Source organism: Megalobrama amblycephala, linkage group LG5, assembly GCF_018812025.1.
Source record: "Megalobrama amblycephala isolate DHTTF-2021 linkage group LG5, ASM1881202v1, whole genome shotgun sequence".
NCBI classification, from domain to species: domain Eukaryota; kingdom Metazoa; phylum Chordata; class Actinopteri; order Cypriniformes; family Xenocyprididae; genus Megalobrama; species Megalobrama amblycephala.
The window spans coordinates 36536978-36556411 of record NC_063048.1 but is presented as its reverse complement, the minus strand read 5'-3'; the positions used below and the strand labels follow the sequence as shown (position 1 = coordinate 36556411).

Sequence of the window (19434 nt, the reverse complement as noted above, 5' to 3'; positions counted from 1 at the left end):
TTGTCTGAAACTAGTGGCTGGATTGTTAGCTGTCTCATTTTGTGTGAAACCGGTATTTGGATTGTTAATTGTCTCATTTTGTGTGAAACTGGTGGCTGGATTGTTAGTTGTCTCATTTTTTGTGAAACTGGTAGCTGGACTGTTAGTTGTCTCATTTTGTGTGAAACCGGTAGTTGGATTCTTAGTTGTTTCATTTTGTCTGAAACTGGTGGCTGGATCCTTAGTTGTCTCATTTTGTGTGAAACTGGTAGTTGGATTGTTAGTTGTCTCATTTTGTGTGAAACTGGTGGCTGGATCGTTAGTTGTCTCATTTTGTGTGAAACTGGTGGCTGGATCGTTAGTTGTCTCATTTTTTGTGAAACTGGTAGCTGGATTGTTAGTTGTCTCATTTTGTGTGAAACTGGTGGCTGGATCGTTAGTTGTCTCATTTTGTGTGAAACTGGTGCGTCGATTGTTAGTTATCTCATTTTGTGTGAAACTGGTAGCTGGATTGTTAGTTGTCTCATTTTGTGTGAAACTGGTGCCTCGATTGTTAGTTATCTTATTTTGTGTGAAACTGGTAGCTGGATTGTTAGTTGTCTCATTTTGTGTGAAACTGGTGGCTGGATCGTTAGTTGTCTCATTTTGTGTGAAACTGGTGCGTCGATTGTTAGTTATCTCATTTTGTGTGAAACTGGTAGCTGGATTGTTAGCTGTCTCATTTTGTGTGAAACTAGTGCCTCGATTGTTAGTTATCTTATTTTGTGTGAAACTGGTAGCTGGATTGTTAGTTGTCTCATTTTGTGTGAAACTGGTGGCTGGATCGTTAGTTGTCTCATTTTGTGTGAAACTGGTGCGTCGATTGTTAGTTATCTCATTTTGTGTGAAACTGGTAGCTGGATTGTTAGTTGTCTCATTTTGTGTGAAACTGGTTGCTGGATCGTTAGTTGTCTCATTTTGTGTGAAACCGGTAGTTGGATTGTTAATTGTCTCATTTTGTGTGAAACTGGTGTCTGGATCCTTAGTTGTCTCATTTTGGGTGAAACTGGTAGCTGGATTGTTAGTTGTCTCATTTTGTGTGAAACCGGTATTTGGATTGTTAGTTGTCTCATTTTGTGTGAAACTGGTGGCTGGATTGTTTGTTGTCTCATTTTGTGTGAAACTGGTGGCTGGAGCCTTAGTTGTCTTATTTTGTGTGAAACCGGTAGTTGGATTGTTAGTTGTCTCATTTTGTGTGAAACTGGTGGCTGGATTGTTTGTTGTCTCATTTTGTGTGAAACTGGTGTCTGGATCCTTAGTTGTCTCATTTTGTGTGAAACTGATAATTGGATTGTTAGTTGTCTCATTTTGAGTGAAACTAGTGGCTGGATTGTTAGTTGTCTCATTTTGTGTGAAACTGGTGGCTGGAGCCTTAGTTGTCTCATTTTGTCTGAAACTAGTGGCTGGATTGTTAGTTGTCTCATTTTGTGTTAAACCGGTATTTGGATTGTTAATTGTCTCATTTTGTGTGAAACTGGTGGCTGGATTGTTAGTTGTCTCATTTTTTGTGAAACTGGTAGCTGGACTGTTAGTTGTTTCATTTTGTCTGAAACTGGTGGCTGGATCCTTAGTTGTCTCATTTTGTGTGAAACTGGTGGCTGGATCCTTAGTTGTCTCATTTTGTGTGAAACCGGTAGTTGGATTGTTAGTTGTCTCATTTTGTGTGAAACTGGTAGCTGGATTGTTAGTTGTCTCATTTTGTGTGAAACTGGTGGCTGGATTGTTAGTTGTCTCATTTTGTGTGAAACTAGTGGATGGAATGTTAGTTGTCTCATTTTGTGTGAAACCGGTATTTGGATTGTTAATTGTCTCATTTTGTGTGAAACTGGTGGCTGGAGCCTTAGTTGTCTCATTTTGTGTGAAACCGGTAGTTGGATTGTTAGTTGTCTCATTTTGTGTGAAACTAGTGGATGGAATGTTAGTTGTCTCATTTTGTGTGAAACCGGTATTTGGATTGTTAATTGTCTCATTTTGTGTGAAACTGGTGGCTGGAGCCTTAGTTGTCTCATTTTGTGTGAAACCGGTAGTTCGATTGTTAGTTGTCTCATTTTGTGTGAAACTAGTGGATGGAATGTTAGTTGTCTCATTTTGTGTGAAACCGGTATTTGGATTGTTAATTGTCTCATTTTGTGTGAAACTGGTGGCTGGAGCCTTAGTTGTCTCATTTTGTGTGAAACCGGTAGTTCGATTGTTAGTTGTCTCATTTTGTGTGAAACCGGTAGTTCGATTGTTAGTTGTCTCATTTTGTGTGAAACTGGTGTCTGGATCCTTAGTTGTCTCATTTTGGGTGAAACCGACAGTTGGATTGTTAGTTGTTTCATTTTGTGTGAAACTGGTGGCTGGATCCTTAGTTGTCTCATTTTGTGTGAAACCGGTAGTTGGATTGTTAGTTGTCTCATTTTGTGTGAAACTGGTGGCTGGATCCTTAGTTGTTTCATTTTTTCTGAAACTGGTGGCTGGATCCTTAGTTGTCTCATTTTGTGTGAAACTGCTGGCTGGATCCTTAGTTGTCTCATTTTGTGTGAAACTGTTAGCTGAATTATTAGTTGTCTCATTTTGTGTGAAACTGGTGGCTGGATTGTTAGTTGTCTCATTTTGTGTGAAACCGGTAGTTGGATTGTTAGTTGTCTCATTTTGTGTGAAACTGCTGGCTGGATCCTTAGTTGTCTCATTTTGTGTGAAACCGGTAGTTGGATTGTTAGTTGTCTCATTTTGTGTGAAACTGCTGGCTGGATCCTTAGTTGTCTCATTTTGTGTGAAACTGTTAGCTGAATCGTTAGTTGTCTCATTTTGTGTGAAACTGGTGGCTGGATTGTTAGTTGTCTCATTTTGTGTGAAACCGGTAGTTGGATTGTTAATTGTCTCATTTTGTGTGAAACTGGTGGCTGAATTGTTAGTTGTCTCATTTTGTGTGAAACCCGTAGCTGGATCCTTAGTTGTCTCATTTTGTGTGAAACTGCTGGCTGGATCCTTAGTTGTCTCATTTTGTGTGAAACTGGTGGCTGAATTGTTAGTTGTCTCATTTTGTGTGAAACCGGTAGTTGGATCCTTAGTTGTCTCATTTTGTGTGAAACTGGTGGCTGGATCCTTAGTTGTCTCATTTTGGGTGAAACCGGTAGTTGGATTGTTAGTTGTCTCATTTTGTGTGAAACCGGTAGTTGGATTGTTAGTTGTCTCATTTTGTGTGAAACTGCTGGCTGGATCCTTAGTTGTCTCATTTTGTGTGAAACTGTTAGCTGGATCGTTAGTTGTCTCATTTTGTGTGAAACTGGTGGCTGGATCCTTAGTTGTCTCATTTTGGGTGAAACCGGTAGTTGGATCGTTAGTTGTCTCATTTTGTGTGAAACTGGTGGCTGGATCCTTAGTTGTCTCATTTTGTGTGAAACTGTTAGCTGGATCGTTAGTTGTCTCATTTTGTGTGAAACTGGTGGCTGGATCCTTAGTTGTCTCATTGTGGGTGAAACCGGTAGTTGGATTGTTAGTTGTCTCATTTTGTGTGAATCTGGTGACTGGATCCTTAGTTGTCTCATTTTGTGTGAAACCGGTAGTTGGATTGTTAGTTGTCTCGTTTTGTGTGAAACTGGTGGCTGGATTGTTAGTTGTCTCCTTTTGTGTGAAACCGGTAGTTGTATTGTTAGTTGTCTCATTTTGTGTAAAACCGGTAGTTGGATTATTAGTTGTCTCAATTTCTGTGAAACTGGTGGCTGGATCCTTAGTTGTCTCATTTTGGGTGAAACCGGTAGTTGGATTGTTAGTTGTCTCATTTTGTGTGAAACTGGTGGCTGGATTGTTAGTCGTCTCATTTTGTGTGAAACTGGTGGCTGGATCCTTAGTTGTCTCATTTTGTGTGAAACCAGTAGTTGTCTCATTTTGTCTGAAACTGGTAGCTGGATCCTTAGTTGTCTCAATTTGTGTGAAACTGGTGGCTGGATCGTTAGTTGTCTCATTTTGTGTGAAACTGGTAGTTGCATTGTTAGTTGTCTCATTTTGTGTGAAACCGGTTTCTGGATTGTTAGTTGTCTCATTTTGTCTGAAACTGGTGGCTGGATCTTTAGTTGTCTCATTTTGTGTGAAACCGGTAGCTGGATCCTTAGTTGTCTCATTTTGTGTGAAACTGCTGGCTGGATCCTTAGTTGTCTCATTTTGGGTGAAACCGGTAGTTGGATTGTTAGTTGTCTCATTTTGTGTGAAACCAATGGCTGGATCCTTAGTTGTCTCATTTTGGGTGAAACTGCTGGCTGGATCCTTAGTTGTCTCATTTTGGGTGAAACCGGTAGTTGGATTGTTAGTTGTCTCATTTTGTGTGAAACCAATGGCTGGATCCTTAGTTGTCTCATTTTGGGTGAAACCGGTAGTTGGATTGTTAGTTGTCTCAATTTGTGTGAAACTGGTAGATGAATTGTTAGTTGTCTCATTTTGTGTGAAACCCGTAGCTGGATCCTTTGTTGTCTCATTTTGTGTGAAACTGCTGGCTGGATCCTTAGTTGTCTCATTTTGGGTGAAACCGGTAGTTGGATTGTTAGTTGTCTCATTTTGTGTGAAACCAATGGCTGGATCCTTAGTTGTCTCATTTTGGGTGAAACCGGTAGTTGGATTGTTAGTTGTCTCATTTTGTGTGAAACTGGTGGCTGGATCCTTAGTTGTCTCATTTTGTGTGAAACTGGTAGTTGAATTGTTAGTTGTCTCATTTTGTCTGAAACTGGTAGCTGGATCCTTAGTTGTCTCAATTTGTGTGAAACTGGTGGCTGGATCGTTAGTTGTCTCATTTTGTGTGAAACTGGTAGTTGCATTGTTAGTTGTCTCTTTTTGTGTGAAACCGGTTTCTGGATTGTTAGTTGTCTCATTTTGTCTGAAACTGGTGGCTGGATCTTTAGTTGTCTCATTTTGTGTGAAACCGGTAGCTGGATCCTTAGTTGTCTCATTTTGTGTGAAACTGCTGGCTGGATCCTTAGTTGTCTCATTTTGGGTGAAACCGGTAGTTGGATTGTTAGTTGTCTCATTTTGTGTGAAACCTGGCTGGATCCTTAGTTGTCTCATTTTGGTGAAACTGCTGGCTGGATCCTTAGTTGTCTCATTTTGGGTGAAACCGGTAGTTGGATTGTTAGTTGTCTCATTTTGTGTGAAACCAATGGCTGGATCCTTAGTTGTCTCATTTTGGGTGAAACCGGTAGTTGGATTGTTAGTTGTCTCATTTGTGTGAAACTGGTAGATGATTGTTAGTTGTCTCATTTTGTGTGAAACCCGTAGCTGGATCCTTAGTTGTCTCATTTTGTGTGAAACTGCTGGCTGGATCCTTAGTTGTCTCATTTTGGGTGAAACCGGTAGTTGGATTGTTAGTTGTCTCATTTTGTGTGAAACCAATGGCTGGATCCTTAGTTGTCTCATTTTGGGTGAAACCGGTAGTTGGATTGTTAGTTGTCTCATTTTGTGTGAAACTGGTGGCTGGATCCTTAGTTGTCTCATTTTGTGTGAAACTGGTAGTTGAATTGTTAGTTGTCTCATTTTGTGTGAAACTGCTGGCTGGATCCTTAGTTGTCTCATTTTGTGTGAAACCAATGGCTGGATCCTTAGTTGTCTCATTTTGGGTGAAACCGGTAGTTGGATTGTTAGTTGTCTCATTTTGTGTGAAACTGGTGGCTGGATCCTTAGTTGTCTCATTTTGTGTGAAACTGGTAGTTGAATTGTTAGTTGTCTCATTTTGTCTGAAACTGGTAGCTGGATCCTTAGTTGTCTCAATTTGTGTGAAACTGGTGGCTGGATCGTTAGTTGTCTCATTTTGTGTGAAACTGGTAGTTGCATTGTTAGTTGTCTCATTTTGTGTGAAACCGGTTTCTGGATTGTTAGTTGTCTCATTTTGTCTGAAACTGGTGGCTGGATCTTTAGTTGTCTCATTTTGTGTGAAACCGGTAGCTGGATCCTTAGTTGTCTCATTTTGTGTGAAACTGCTGGCTGGATCCTTAGTTGTCTCATTTTGGGTGAAACCGGTAGTTGGATTGTTAGTTGTCTCATTTTGTGTGAAACCAATGGCTGGATCCTTAGTTGTCTCATTTTGGGTGAAACTGCTGGCTGGATCCTTAGTTGTCTCATTTTGGGTGAAACCGGTAGTTGGATTGTTAGTTGTCTCATTTTGTGTGAAACCAATGGCTGGATCCTTAGTTGTGTCATTTTGGGTGAAACCGGTAGTTGGATTGTTAGTTGTCTCAATTTGTGTGAAACTGGTAGATGAATTGTTAGTTGTCTCATTTTGTGTGAAACCCGTAGCTGGATCCTTAGTTGTCTCATTTTGTGTGAAACTGCTGGCTGGATCCTTAGTTGTCTCATTTTGGGTGAAACCGGTAGTTGGATTGTTAGTTGTCTCATTTTGTGTGAAACCAATGGCTGGATCCTTAGTTGTCTCATTTTGGGTGAAACCGGTAGTTGGATTGTTAGTTGTCTCATTTTGTGTGAAACTGGTGGCTGGATCCTTAGTTGTCTCATTTTGTGTGAAACTGGTAGTTGAATTGTTAGTTGTCTCATTTTGTGTGAAACTGCTGGCTGGATCCTTAGTTGTCTCATTTTGTGTGAAACTGTTAGCTGGATCGTTAGTTGTCTCATTTTGTGTGAAACTGGTGGCTGGATCCTTAGTTGTCTCATTGTGGGTGAAACCGGTAGTTGGATTGTTAGTTGTCTCATTTTGTGTGAAACTGGTGACTGGATCCTTAGTTGTCTCATTTTGGGTGAAACCGGTAGTTGGATTGTTAGTTGTCTCCTTTTGTGTGAAACTGGTGGCTGGATTGTTAGTTGTCTCCTTTTGTGTGAAACCGGTAGTTGTATTGTTAGTTGTCTCATTTTGTGTAAAACCGGTAGTTGGATTATTAGTTGTCTCAATTTCTGTGAAACTGGTGGCTGGATCCTTAGTTGTCTCATTTTGGGTGAAACCGGTAGTTGGATTGTTAGTTGTCTCATTTTGTGTGAAACTGGTGGCTGGATTGTTAGTTGTCTCATTTTGTGTGAAACTGGTGGCTGGATCCTTAGTTGTCTCATTTTGTGTGAAACCAGTAGTTGTCTCATTTTGTCTGAAACTGGTGGCTGGATCCTTAGTTGTCTCAATTTGTGTGAAACGGGTATTTGGATTGTTAGTTGTCTCAATTTTTGTGAAACTTGTGGCTGGATTGTTATTTGTCTCATTTTGTGTGATACCGGTAGTTGGATTGTTAGTTGTCTCATTTTGTCTGAAACTGGTGGCTGGATCGTTAGTTGTCTCATTTTGTGTGAAACTGGTAGTTGGATTGTTAGTTGTCTCATTTTGTGTGAAACCGGTACCTGGATTGTTAGTTGTCTCATTTTGTCTGAAACTGGTGGCTGGATCTTTAGTTGTCTCATTTTGTGTGAAACCGGTAGCTGGATCCTTAGTTGTCTCATTTTGTGTGAAACCGGTATTTGGATTGTTAGTTGTCTCAATTTGTGTGAAACTGGTAGATGAATTGTTAGTTGTCTCATTTTGTGTGAAACCCGTAGCTGGATCCTTAGTTGTCTCATTTTGTGTGAAACTGCTGGCTGGATCCTTAGTTGTCTCATTTTGGGTGAAACCGGTAGTTGGATTATTAGTTGTCTCATTTTGTGTGAAACTGGTGGCTGGATCCTTAGTTGTCTCATTTTGGGTGAAACCGGTAGTTGGATTGTTAGTTGTCTCATTTTGTGTGAAACTGGTGGCTGGATCCTTAGTTGTCTCATTTTGTGTGAAACCGGTAGTTGGATTGTTAGTTGTCTCATTTTGTGTGAAACTGGTGGCTGGATCCTTAGTTGTCTCATTTTGGGTGAAACCGGTAGTTGGATTATTAGTTGTCTCATTTTGGGTGAAACCGGTAGTTGGATTGTTAGTTGTCTCATTTTGTGTGAAACCGTTAGCTGGATCGTTAGTTGTCTCATTTTGTGTGAAACTGGTGGCTGGATCCTTAGTTGTCTCATTTTGTGTGAAACCGGTAGTTGGATTGTTAGTTGTCTCGTTTTGTGTGAAACTGGTGGCTGGATTGTTAGTTGTCTCATTTTGTGTGAAACTGGATTGTTAGTTGTCTCATTTTTTGTGAAACTTGTTGCTGGATTGTTAGTTGTCTCATTTTTTGTGAAACTGGTAGCTGGATTGTTAGTTGTCTCGTTTTGTGTGAAACTGGTAGCTGGATTGTTAGTTGTCTCATTTTGTGTGAAACTGGTGGCTGGATTGTTAGTTGTCTCATTTTTTGTGAAACTGGTAGCTGGATTGTTAGTTGTCTCATTTTGTGTGAAACTGGTGGCTGAATCCTTAGTTATCTCATTTTGTGTGAAACTGGTAGATGAATTGTTAGTTGTCTCATTTTGTGTGAAACCCGTAGTTGGATTGTTAGTTGTCTCATTTTGTCTGAAACTGGTGGCTTTATTGTTAGTGGTGGTCTGTGACAGTGGTGTGACAGTAGTTGATCTTTCATCAACACAAATGACACACATCCATTTACTCCCATTAAAAAGCAGACTGCAGTTGACACACATCTGTTCACTCCCATTAATTTGCTGAATGTATTTGCTTCCTTCATTCTCTTTAACAAAGATAAATAAGAGATGGATTTTAGTTATATATGTGTGTAATTGAGTTTCAAAGATTAAAGTGATCTAAGAAATTGTGTTATTTATAAACCAATAAATGTATTGTAATTTCAGCATGCATTCAGGGCTCTAGACTAACTTTATGCACTGATGCGCCTAACTTTTTTTCTTAGGTGCACCCAAAGTTTTGACCACATCGCATCTAACTCTGCAGTTTTACAAGTTTCACTTTTTTTTTTTAAATCGCTGTCCATATAGGCAATATTGACTTGTACCTGATTAACTAATAATCTGGTCAACATAAAGTTCTTTATTTGAAGCACAATTCTACAAGAAAGATAACTTAATGAAAAAGTGTTGGTGCTTAATGTGCTTCACTGAGCTGAAATTTAAACTTAAAACATCTCAAGATAAATGAAATAAAAAGAAAATCTAAATTAAGTGTTTTAAGGGCTTCAAACTGAACATCTCATGGCTCAATGTCTTATGGACTATCCTCCATTGCAGTCACATGCCCCTCGGATGGCCAACTCCTGTAGTTTGGCCTTCTTGATCTTTGGCATTGGCTAAACCAGCTGGCCACACTCTCTCTAGCATCAAAATCTTCCAGACATGGCCCCTCTACACTGATTCTAATCAGATCTTCCACTGTGTCTGAATGAAGGGATACTCTATTGTCATCACACTAAGTATTCATAATATTCATCACTATTCAGTAGTGATTAACATTTGGACAGTTAACACGGTCATAGTTCTGTTCAATATACAAAGTAACTTTTGTTTTAACATTGTTTGTGGTTAAAAGAGATGAAAATGGAATGGGGAAATAGTGAATTAATTAATTGTTTCATTGTTTTATTTTGTAACATATGTAATGTTTATAATAGAGCCGTTAGTCTGAGATCGATTCTTTATTATAGTAATGTTTGTCGCAGATCCATTAATCTGAGATCAATTGCTCATGTCTTGCTTTCTCAGATGGTATCGTGAGAGTTTCTCCATACAGGCGAATGTTCTCAGGTGAGATCGCGAGGGCTGTTTTTTAGTCGCACCATTAAGAAATTAGGTCACATATGCGACCAAATTGGTCACACTCTAGAGCCCTGATGCATGTTTATCTTATTTCGCATATGCATTATTAACATTATTAACACTATAATAAAGATAACATCTAAGAACATGCTGGTGCAAAATCATTGTGAGCAAGAGCTGGAGAACATGTAGAATGAAAATGGACTAACTTGATTACATTTTTACTATTTAAATTTTTACTTAGAAATATGATTATTTATATGTTGAATGATATTTTTCTTGATTTTGAAATCAAAGTTTGGTGGGTGTGAAACAGGAAACTGAAACAACTGATGAATTTTATGACTGACTTACCGCTGCATGTATCATCATATACAGCATTCCTACATATCTCTTCAGAGGTGACAGTAGGGATTTTCAGACAACCTCAAGAGGACATAACACACAATTCAACATAATTATCAAAGCATACAGCATCTGCCTTATTTTTAAAGTAAGATCTGTGTGACTGTTTGTAACCTGAATATGTGTAATGAGATAAATATTACAAATAAATAATAGTTATTTAAGTTCAATCCTACATTGTTCTGAGGGCAGTTGGCAACACTCTGGAGTTCCTAATGATGTACCTGTTGAAATAATAAAAAGGAATGTTACAAGGACATCAGTGATTAATGCTAGAGGCTTGAAATAAATAAATGGTGGATAGTCTGTCAGTAGTTGCAATTTGACAAAGAGAAGCTACTGACTAAAGTCTTTCTTGGATTTGTCATTATTCAAGCTCAAGCCTTGTGAGTATGTTGATCGTGTCTTTAGAGCCTCTTCATTATCAGCTATACAGGTGAAAATGAGAGAGATGCCAAATGAAATCCATAGTCTCAAGCTGACTTTGGCATATTGGCAGGGACGTAGCCAGAACGTTTGTTCAGTGGTGGCCAGGTAAGACCCAGTGATTTCATTGGGGTGGCCAAAAAAAAAAAAAAATCACTACTGACTGTCGTTTACACGACAATGATATGCTTAAAATGGAGAAGTTTTTCCTTTGAGTTTTCCATGCTGGCAGGCCATTAGATAGTAATGAAACACTATTGACTGAACATGTAATATGCATGTGCATGACGTCATCATTTTCACAGATTCATGTTTTTGTTGTTTACACGGAGGCCGTTTTCAAAACCTTGCACTTTGAAACCCATTTCCAAAAGTTTGTTTTCAAGCACCCAAACGCCATTGTCATATAAATGAACGTCCAAAACGCATAAAAAGTTTTACGTTTTTTAGTTGAAAACGTGTTGTGTAAACAGCCTCTGTGACATGCTGTACCAAAAGCAATTTCTACAGAATTTATAGATCACAATCACAAATAATTTAAAGTAGGGATGCACCGATACCGATACTAGTATCTGTATCGGGCCCGATACCAAGCTCATGTATTTGTACTCGTACTCGTAAAAATACCCCCGATACCAAAGACCGATACCTCACGTGACTTAACTGACAGAATCGTCCATGCACAGAGACACCGGCAGCAGCAGCAGAAACAATGTCAGCCTCGGGTGTGGGAAATACTTCACAATTAATGATGACAACACACACATTGCGAACTGCATGCCTTCAATCATTCGTTATCAATTAGTGAAGGCGGAATACGCAGAATCGCGCTGATCGGTTCTCCTCGCACCTGAATGGCCAAATACACACATAGTTGTAAAAATGTCCATCGTGTGGAGTATCTCACATAAATACAGTCGGTTATGGCTTAAGTGGACGTAAACATTTGGGTGAAAACAGGATATGTGTCAGTATCCATGGATTCGGTCTTAAAGGGACCGTAGCCTGTATTTGTCATTAATGTTAATTAAATAAATATGTTAAATAAATGTATACATGGTAAATAGACCTACTGTCTCTGAAAAACTAGTTTATTTAATTTGTATCTTTATAGAATTTGTTGTATTGTTTGTAATTTGTTTGTAAATTTATTTTTATATAACAACAGTTTTATATATTGGTAATTATGCCCTTTGAAGGTTATTGGACACAGTGAAATTTTTGTTCTTTAAGTTTGTGACAAGCACATAAAAATTATTACTTTTTTCATTAGAGTAATAATAAAGAAGCTGTCCTACATTCATTAGTTCACTCACTGTGTTGTGCTTGGAAAACTGCAACATCACCAAAAAAAAAAAAAAAGAGAGAGAGAGAGAGAGAGAGCGAAATTAATAAATGTATAGGTATCGGTGTCGGCGAGTACTAGAAAAAAAGTAACGGTACTCGTACTCTGTCCTTAAAAAATGGTATCGGCGCATCCCTAATATAAAGTCATCAATTTATTTCCAGTGCCATACAAAAGATGGAAAAAATGTATGCTGATAATTTCAGAAAAAAAGACAAAAAAACTTAGTCAGCAAAATCTCATGGGATTCTCATTAAACAAAATGAACAAGTCTTTCACATATGAACAAAGTTTAGACAGTCTTCCCTTGTTTTGTCTATATTATTCTCAAACTTTTTATGCTTATTCCTTTGTTTGGCTAATCAATCCTTTGCCCGAGGAAAACAGCTGTCAAGTAACATTACAAAAAAGAGAAAAGTTACGAATTGAAACAACATACAGAGTAGAGTGTAAAAAAGAAACTATTGCCATTTTCTGTGTCCAAATTCTAAATTAATTATTAAATAAACTAAATTAATAAATTAATTAAACTACTATGTAAACCCAATGACTCCTTGTAAAGAAAAATCTATAAATCTATAATCTTTGTCTATAAATCTTTCGACACTGACAGGTGAAAATGCACTTTATTTACAAAGAAAAAGAAAGAACCTTGAGTCTTTGCAAGATTAAATGTGGAGACAAAGTGGATTGCGAAAGTGCAAGTGACAAATCATTGCATTTCTAATCAATATAAATTTACTAAGGGACTTAACATTTTACTTGTCTCCAGATTACAGTAAATCCTGTGGTTCTTGTGATTTCTGGCAAAGATATCCACTCAAAATTGAGTGATTTTGCTCTTCTATGCTCAAAATGCAACATCAGAATATTACGCAAACATCCAATAATTAAATGTTAAATAACACAAATATACTTTCCCTGATTTCACAGACAAGGCTTAACCCTAGTCCCAGACTAAAATTTTACTCCCTGTCATTGTTTTGTCTCAAGATGTACACCAGTAATGTTTTATTTTTTTATTTTTTTGCTAAAGCACATTTATAAAAGCTATTGAAATGCCCTAACTGAACTAAGGCCTAATCCTGGCTTAGTCTGTGAAACCGGGCCTTTATGTATTTAATCTCATTTTACTGACCACTGTCTTTGCTGCTGACATTCAGTGATATAATTCAGCCATACCAATAAGCAAAAATGACTTTAGATAAGCATTCATATTTTGTTTCTAATGCTGAAGTGTTATCCCTTTCTTCTGCTGCATTTGTTTGAAAGGTTTGTTCTACTGTACATACATCAATTTGCATTGTTTCAGCCTGAGGCTTATTTATTTCACTTTTGGTTTGAAAAGGGCCTTTACATCTGCCAAAGATATAACTTTTGTTGTTGTTATTACAAAACAAAAAAAGCAAGCCCAGCCCAAGTGAGATAAAATAAAACAAAAGTAACATAATGTAAATGTAACTAAGTAACAATTAGTTACTTTTTAAGGCAGTAGCACAATATTGATACACATTACTTTTAAAAGGTACTTTCCCCAACACTGTAGTTATGTAACTATAGCAGCTAATGTCTCACTCGCACATTCAAAGAAAATAGCTTATTTCTGTGATTCTGAACAGTTGTGGGGCACCATTGACTTCCATAGTATATTTTTTGGTCAGTGGTGCCCCACAACTGTTTGGTTACCCATATTCTTCAAAATATCTTATATTGTGTTCAGCAAAAGAAAGAAATTCATACAGGTTTGGAACAGCTTGAGGGAGAGTAAATGATAGAATTTTCCTTTAAGTGTTTTAGGATCTGTTTTAGTTTTTCATTGCCAAAAGTGATGACAGCAGTGATCAATTATAGTGGCAACATACTTATCTGGCGTAAAGCACAACAGATGATCATCAGCCACAGCAAATTCTGCTTTTGTCGAGACATAATTCCCAAAGACAGCCTGATAGAGTCGAATTTTCTTTTCAACAGATATTTGTAGTAAATTTTAAAAGCATTTTCTTATTACAATCTTGACTTGAAAGTCCACAGTCCAAGAGGAGAGAGAGATTCATCCGTTCACATATGAAGCCATATGATTATGACCTGCAACTCAGAGACACTGGAACAGTGACATCAATAGATTTGCATACATGAAAATCATGTTATTTTGTGAATTTCAGTGTTCTTTTACTGTCAGGTCCAGTTATCAAGTCACATTTGTTCACAGAGAACTACATAAATATAGCTAATAAATCATTATATTAATAAAAATGCCAATGAAAGCACAGCCTTGTCTTTATTAGACAATATTTAGATTATTTTGCAATAGAGAGATTCATATTTCCATACAGAAAAAAAAGGCCAGGGGTTGCCACTTTTCATAGAAACAATAAAATACAATTTTTCTTCACATTAAATGGCACTCGTGGCAATATCTTGACATTCACATGTTTATAAGTTTGACAAAAGCCACTGAAAGTCCATCATGATTAAATTTTTTTTTTTTTTGCACATTTTATTAGATTTATTACAATCACATGAGAGGCTCTCAGAGATATAACACATTAAAGTCATTATCTGATTTTGACACCATGTTTTCGTTCTTGCATTTTCAGTAACCAAATATATTCCACATGCGTGATCAAGGAAATATCTGAACCCACAGCCGTCAATAGTTTTATCCTGAAGATGCAAATTTGTTTTTTAAAGAGGTTCAGTAGATGCCTATTCAGTTTGTGTCTCTGAAATGCTGAAACATACAGGACAGCAGGATGATTATAACACTCAATAAATCTAACATCACTAATATTCAGCACAATTCAATCCTCCCACAAGAACATACATAACAATAACCTCTAACAATACCATGTACATACATCACTTTAGTGAAAATTTGATTTACAGTTTCCCTTTAAACAACGACTGTTCAAATCAGTCTCAGAAAGTCAAAGGAACCATTCTGTCTTTATTATGCTTAGATAATAAATATTTTCCACAGCATTAGGTTTTTTTTTTTTTAATTGCTTACTAAGAGTGGCACTCAGTGAAACCATTCACTGCTTTACACAGTTCGCAATATTAAAACAAGCACTTTTTCCAAAACTCTACTCACAGTTCTCTACATTAGACACATCACTCAGATCTAACAGCTCTTGTGATTCATTTGGGAAACTGCCATTTAAATGTCAGTCATTTCCTGACTACCTACACCCAACAGTCATGTGTGAAACACTGATACCTTATTTGTTCAATCAAAACTTATGTTTCAAAAAAAGAAATAAATTACCCCCCACCACCACCACGCATTTCTGTTTAAAGTGTAAATGTACCTAATTTGAAATGAATCTGAAATTTCTACAGTGCTTTATACTATACAGATTGTATAAAGCCAATATTGTCATTATTCAGCTCAAGTCAGTTCAGTGAATGAAGTGTTTGCTTTTGCCAGAGAAGTGTGATGTTTTGCATGTGTTTTGTGTGTAGAGTTTAGAGAAAAAGAGTCAGAAATTTCAGAAATTATGTGTAAGTCGTTTTAACAAGCTGTAAAACTGGACTGAGTGATGGCTGTGGTGAAGCTGGAGCTTTCTGGATCATCAGAGAAACTTCCCGCTACATCATTGTGAATGTGGTAGTAATACAGAAAGAGGAAAAACCCTGGAAAAACCAAACAAACAAATGTAAGAGGAACATATTTAATGTACTTCACATACATCCAAGATATCATTAAAGTCATTTGTATAATTTTTTAAAATGTGACTAAAAATAATCTTTAGGCCAAATGCTTTTGGTAAAATAAAAGGGTTAGTTCACCCAAAAATAATGTCATTTATTACTCACCGTCATGTCATTCCACACCCGTAAGACATCACTAGATATTGTTGAAAAGTCGTTTTTTTTTTGGTGCACAAGAAATATTCGTGTCGCTTTATAATATTAAGATCGAACCACTGTACTCACATGAACTGTTTCAAATATGCTTATAGTACCTTTATGGATCTTGAGATTTTGAATGGCTTTGCTCTCTATGGAGGCCTCACTGAGCCATCAGATTTTATCAACAATATCTTCATTTGAGTTCTGAAGATGAATGAAGGTCTTACGGGTGTGGAACGACATGACGGTGAGTAATTAATGACATTATTTTCATTTTTGGGTGAACTAACCCTTTAATTATTACAATAACTGCCATTATAACCCCTTATAATAATAAAATAAAATGGATACATTAATAAATGAATGGAAGAATAAATATATTAATATATATTTTTTGAAAAAAATGTAAAATTATTTCAAAATTGTGATTTTTTTTAAAATTTATTATATATATAAAATAAACAATTTTGAATTTAAAAAATCACTCCAAAAATTTGCTAAAATCTGTAGGAAAAACATAACCAAATGTTTGCATCGCACACAATCATCCATGTAGGACCCGTGTGATTGTTTCTCACCCTGAAACGAGTTCAGCACGGTGAAGATGTAATATGAGGGAATGAGCATCACTCCATAACTGAAGAACGCCACAGCCCACGTCAGGCCGAAGAGCAGGAACAAACTCAACACCATCATGAGCTGCTTTCTGAACGTCTTTCTCTTGCCATCAGGCGCTTTTATGTGTCGGGCTTGGACAATCTTAGTGACGATCATGATGAAGACCCCTGTCGTGAAGAAGAAGACTAAAGCGTAGTAGCCAATGTTCACTATGTAGTGAATTAAAGGATCTGTAATCCAGCACCTATAATTAGAAGAAAACAGACAATGTTGACATGATGACACTTTAAAGCTTCATTAAAGAGGACCTACAGAGTCTTGATGTTGTTTTTGTGCTCTACTAGAATAGGTTTTCCTGCTTGAATGTTGATTATTTTCCTCATATTCTCCATTGTTGCAGCTCCTCTCTTCCCAGTCTGTCAGTAACGCTCTGTTTAGTTCCTGTCTCTATGAAGCCCCTCCTTCTGAAAAGCTCAATGTGCTCTGATTGGTCAGCTGGAGAAGTGTGTTACACACTTGTCAACACACTACTAACTAACTCAACCAGGCCCCACCCCTTTATTCTGCATATGAATTATTTAAATGAGGAATATTGTGAAGAAAACTCAAAACTATGATGGAGTTCAGAAACACTGACACTGATATAGAGAAGATCTCTGGCTAGAAGGACTTTGGAACTTTGCAGAGCTTTTTCATGGATTACACACTAGTTGAACATGGAAAAAAAGAACAGGTCCTCTTTAATTCATGCATTTGTGACATCAGAGCAACTTACATTTGTGTGTTTTTTCCAGACGTTGAGTTTATAATCACTGTTTTATATCCTCCTACAGAAACAACAGCTATGACTATAGGAGTCGGAAACGCTGAAAACACACGAGACCAGGGTTATTGTAGTTTACTTAAACCAAAACCATAAAAATTGTTACTGTAATAAATATTAACTGAACAAAACATATAAAAAAAATACTTAATTTGTTACCAAGGCAACAAATAACTAAAACTAAAGTAAAAATTAATAATAAAAAAAACTATATAGACATTCTTTTTAAAAATCCAAAAAATGGAAAAAAATTACAACACCAATATATAAATATTTAAAACAGATACAATACTTTAAACTTCAACTACAATTAAAATGAAAACTGAACATATGAAATTACATTAAAACTGATTCAAAATATGAATAAAAACTAGAATAAAATGTTAAGTAACACTGACGGAAATAAATTGATTTTAAGTTTTCAGATGCTCTTAACAGCTCAAGAAAAGGACAAAAACACCACAAAAGTTGATTTTTTTTTTCCCTCTCAGGTGATCTCGAGTTTACAGTCTGACATGCTGGTCTTTGCTGTTCTTAAAGTATCACTATAAAAGGTGTTTTGTTCATATAACTCACTCCAGCCGAACACGGTGATCTTCCTCATGTAGTTTGTGATGGTGACGTTCTGTCTGATGAGCCATAAGTACATATGAAGAGCTTGAATGAAGAACCAGGTGAATGTAGTCAGCATGGAGTAATGCATGAGTAGCGCTATGAAGACACACGCAGACTTGACTTCTGTGTTGGCGACGCTCTCGTTTGACAAAAAGGATAAATTCAGGAGAAACAAAGCCACAAACATGTTGATCAAGATCTTCGTGGCCTGATTTGATTTGGCTTTCCTGTTCAAATATAAAAACAACCTGTATTTAGCAGACGCTTTTATCCAAAAGATGAACAAAAGCAATTGGTCAAAGTTCAAAGAACTTTGAACTTTTAAATCATTTAACTACTAACAGCACAAACTAGATTTTAAACTTTAAGATACTCTACCGTAACAGGAAATGCATGAACAGAGCAACGGACAGAAAAAACATGGAGATGCCGCAGCCAATAGAAGTGATGAAGCTCAATGAATCCACATAATCTGTGATGTTTGCGTTTACATCTGGAGGAGACTGAGAGATCAGAGAAACACAACAGAAACAACCCTTTTAAAACTGATTCTTGTTTATTAGCAAGAATCAGATCTTTCAGTTTTAAATGCATTTTATTTGTATGACTTTAGTCATCTTTTACAAGTTCACTAGCTAAAAGACTCTGATATTGATTTCATGGGGTCTTTAAATGAAGCTCTGAGAAGCTTCTCACCATCAGCACTGCAAAGAACGTCAGATGTGAACACGAGCACTTTATGGTGTTGTTGATTTTTACTGTCTCACAGCCGGACGTTGTCCATGTAAGATTTCCTTTGATGAAAAGAGAATGACGAATGAAATTAATTATATAAAATTGATGGGAACTGATCAATACAGCCATAAAGGAATTTACCTTTTCCATCCCAAGATCTGCAGGATGCCTCACCGACCTGTAAGAACATGTTTGATTTTTATTTTGCTTTCACAGTGTCTGATTATTATAACAACTAAAGTTTTGCAACAAAACCTTCATTACCAGATCTTTCTGTGTAAAGAACATTTCTATATTGTTGGTAAGGTTGGAGATGTTGGCCCTCATCGTTATTCCATAAACCTCATTGTTCAAAACAGTGTATTTTTTAGTTTCATCCTAAATAAAAAATAGAGCAAATCAAATAAAAATGTGTGAATACAATAGATAAAAAAACTAAATTAAAATAAAAGTTCACTCAAAAATGTCTCTTATGCTGTTATATTTTCACTGGAACACAAAAATAGAACTTTTTTAAAAACTCTTTTCAAGCAACAATTCATAATTGATGTAATTAATGTAAAGACCCCCCCCCCCAACTCCTGACTGCTTTGTCGGACAAAATGGCGGATTCGGCGTTCTGATTGGTTAGATCATTAGACTCTCGGTGAAGGGTCAATTGCAAAGAGGATCAAAACACCTTAGAAGCATCATAATAATAGTGAATATGACAGTGTACTTATGTCCAGCTCTTTTGAGGTCAAGACATTTGTGCCATTATATTTGCATTTCACTGAATGTAATAATAACACAATTGTAATTTTTGAGTGAACTCTCTAGTAAACATTCCTTAAAATGTTAAAACATGGAATTTAATTTTTTTTTAAATTTTGAGTACCTTTCTCACGTTTTTGAACCGTAGAACTCCAAGTAACGCCCTGCCATTGTTTTCCAGTCGTGATTTATTAAAGGCCTCACTGGGAATCTTTACAGACCAGGGAATGTCTGTCTTCCAGTCACTTTGACA

At 36.8% G+C, this 19434-nt stretch overlaps 1 protein-coding gene and 1 long non-coding RNA gene across 2 annotated transcripts; both read right to left on the bottom strand.

Annotated features, from left to right (window-relative positions):
• Nucleotides 1-9967: 9967 nt before the first annotated feature.
• Nucleotides 9968-13838, bottom strand: LOC125269248. The gene is made up of 3 exons (XR_007185062.1): nt 13645-13838; nt 10188-10235; nt 9968-10032 (listed from the first exon to the last, which is right to left on the bottom strand). It is a non-coding gene; the product is annotated as an uncharacterized LOC125269248 (long non-coding RNA).
• A 342-nt stretch (nt 13839-14180) lies between these two features.
• On the bottom strand, nt 14181-18980 carry LOC125269244 (adhesion G-protein coupled receptor G2-like). The gene is made up of 7 exons (XM_048192121.1): nt 18693-18980; nt 18570-18606; nt 18390-18487; nt 18072-18196; nt 17031-17920; nt 16216-16499; nt 14181-15418 (listed from the first exon to the last, which is right to left on the bottom strand). The coding sequence occupies exons 1-5, from the start codon at nt 18753-18755 to the stop codon at nt 17566-17568; spliced, it is 678 nt and encodes a 225-aa protein (XP_048048078.1). The 5' UTR covers nt 18756-18980; the 3' UTR covers nt 14181-15418; nt 16216-16499; nt 17031-17565.
• Nucleotides 18981-19434: the final 454 nt, after the last annotated feature.

Bases quoted from the DNA above. Each gene is read 5' to 3' on its own strand.
- LOC125269244 (XM_048192121.1), bottom strand. From the start codon at position 18,755: ATGAGGGCCAACATCTCCAACCTTACCAACAATATAGAAATGTTCTTT. The intron at 18,197-18,389 runs GTGAGAAGCTTC...CTGATCTCTCAG, and splicing joins CGTTCTTTGCAGTGCTGATG to TCTCCTCCAGATGTAAACGC. The intron at 17,921-18,071 runs GTAGAGTATCTT...ATATTTGAACAG, and splicing joins TTCATGCATTTCCTGTTACG to GAAAGCCAAATCAAATCAGG.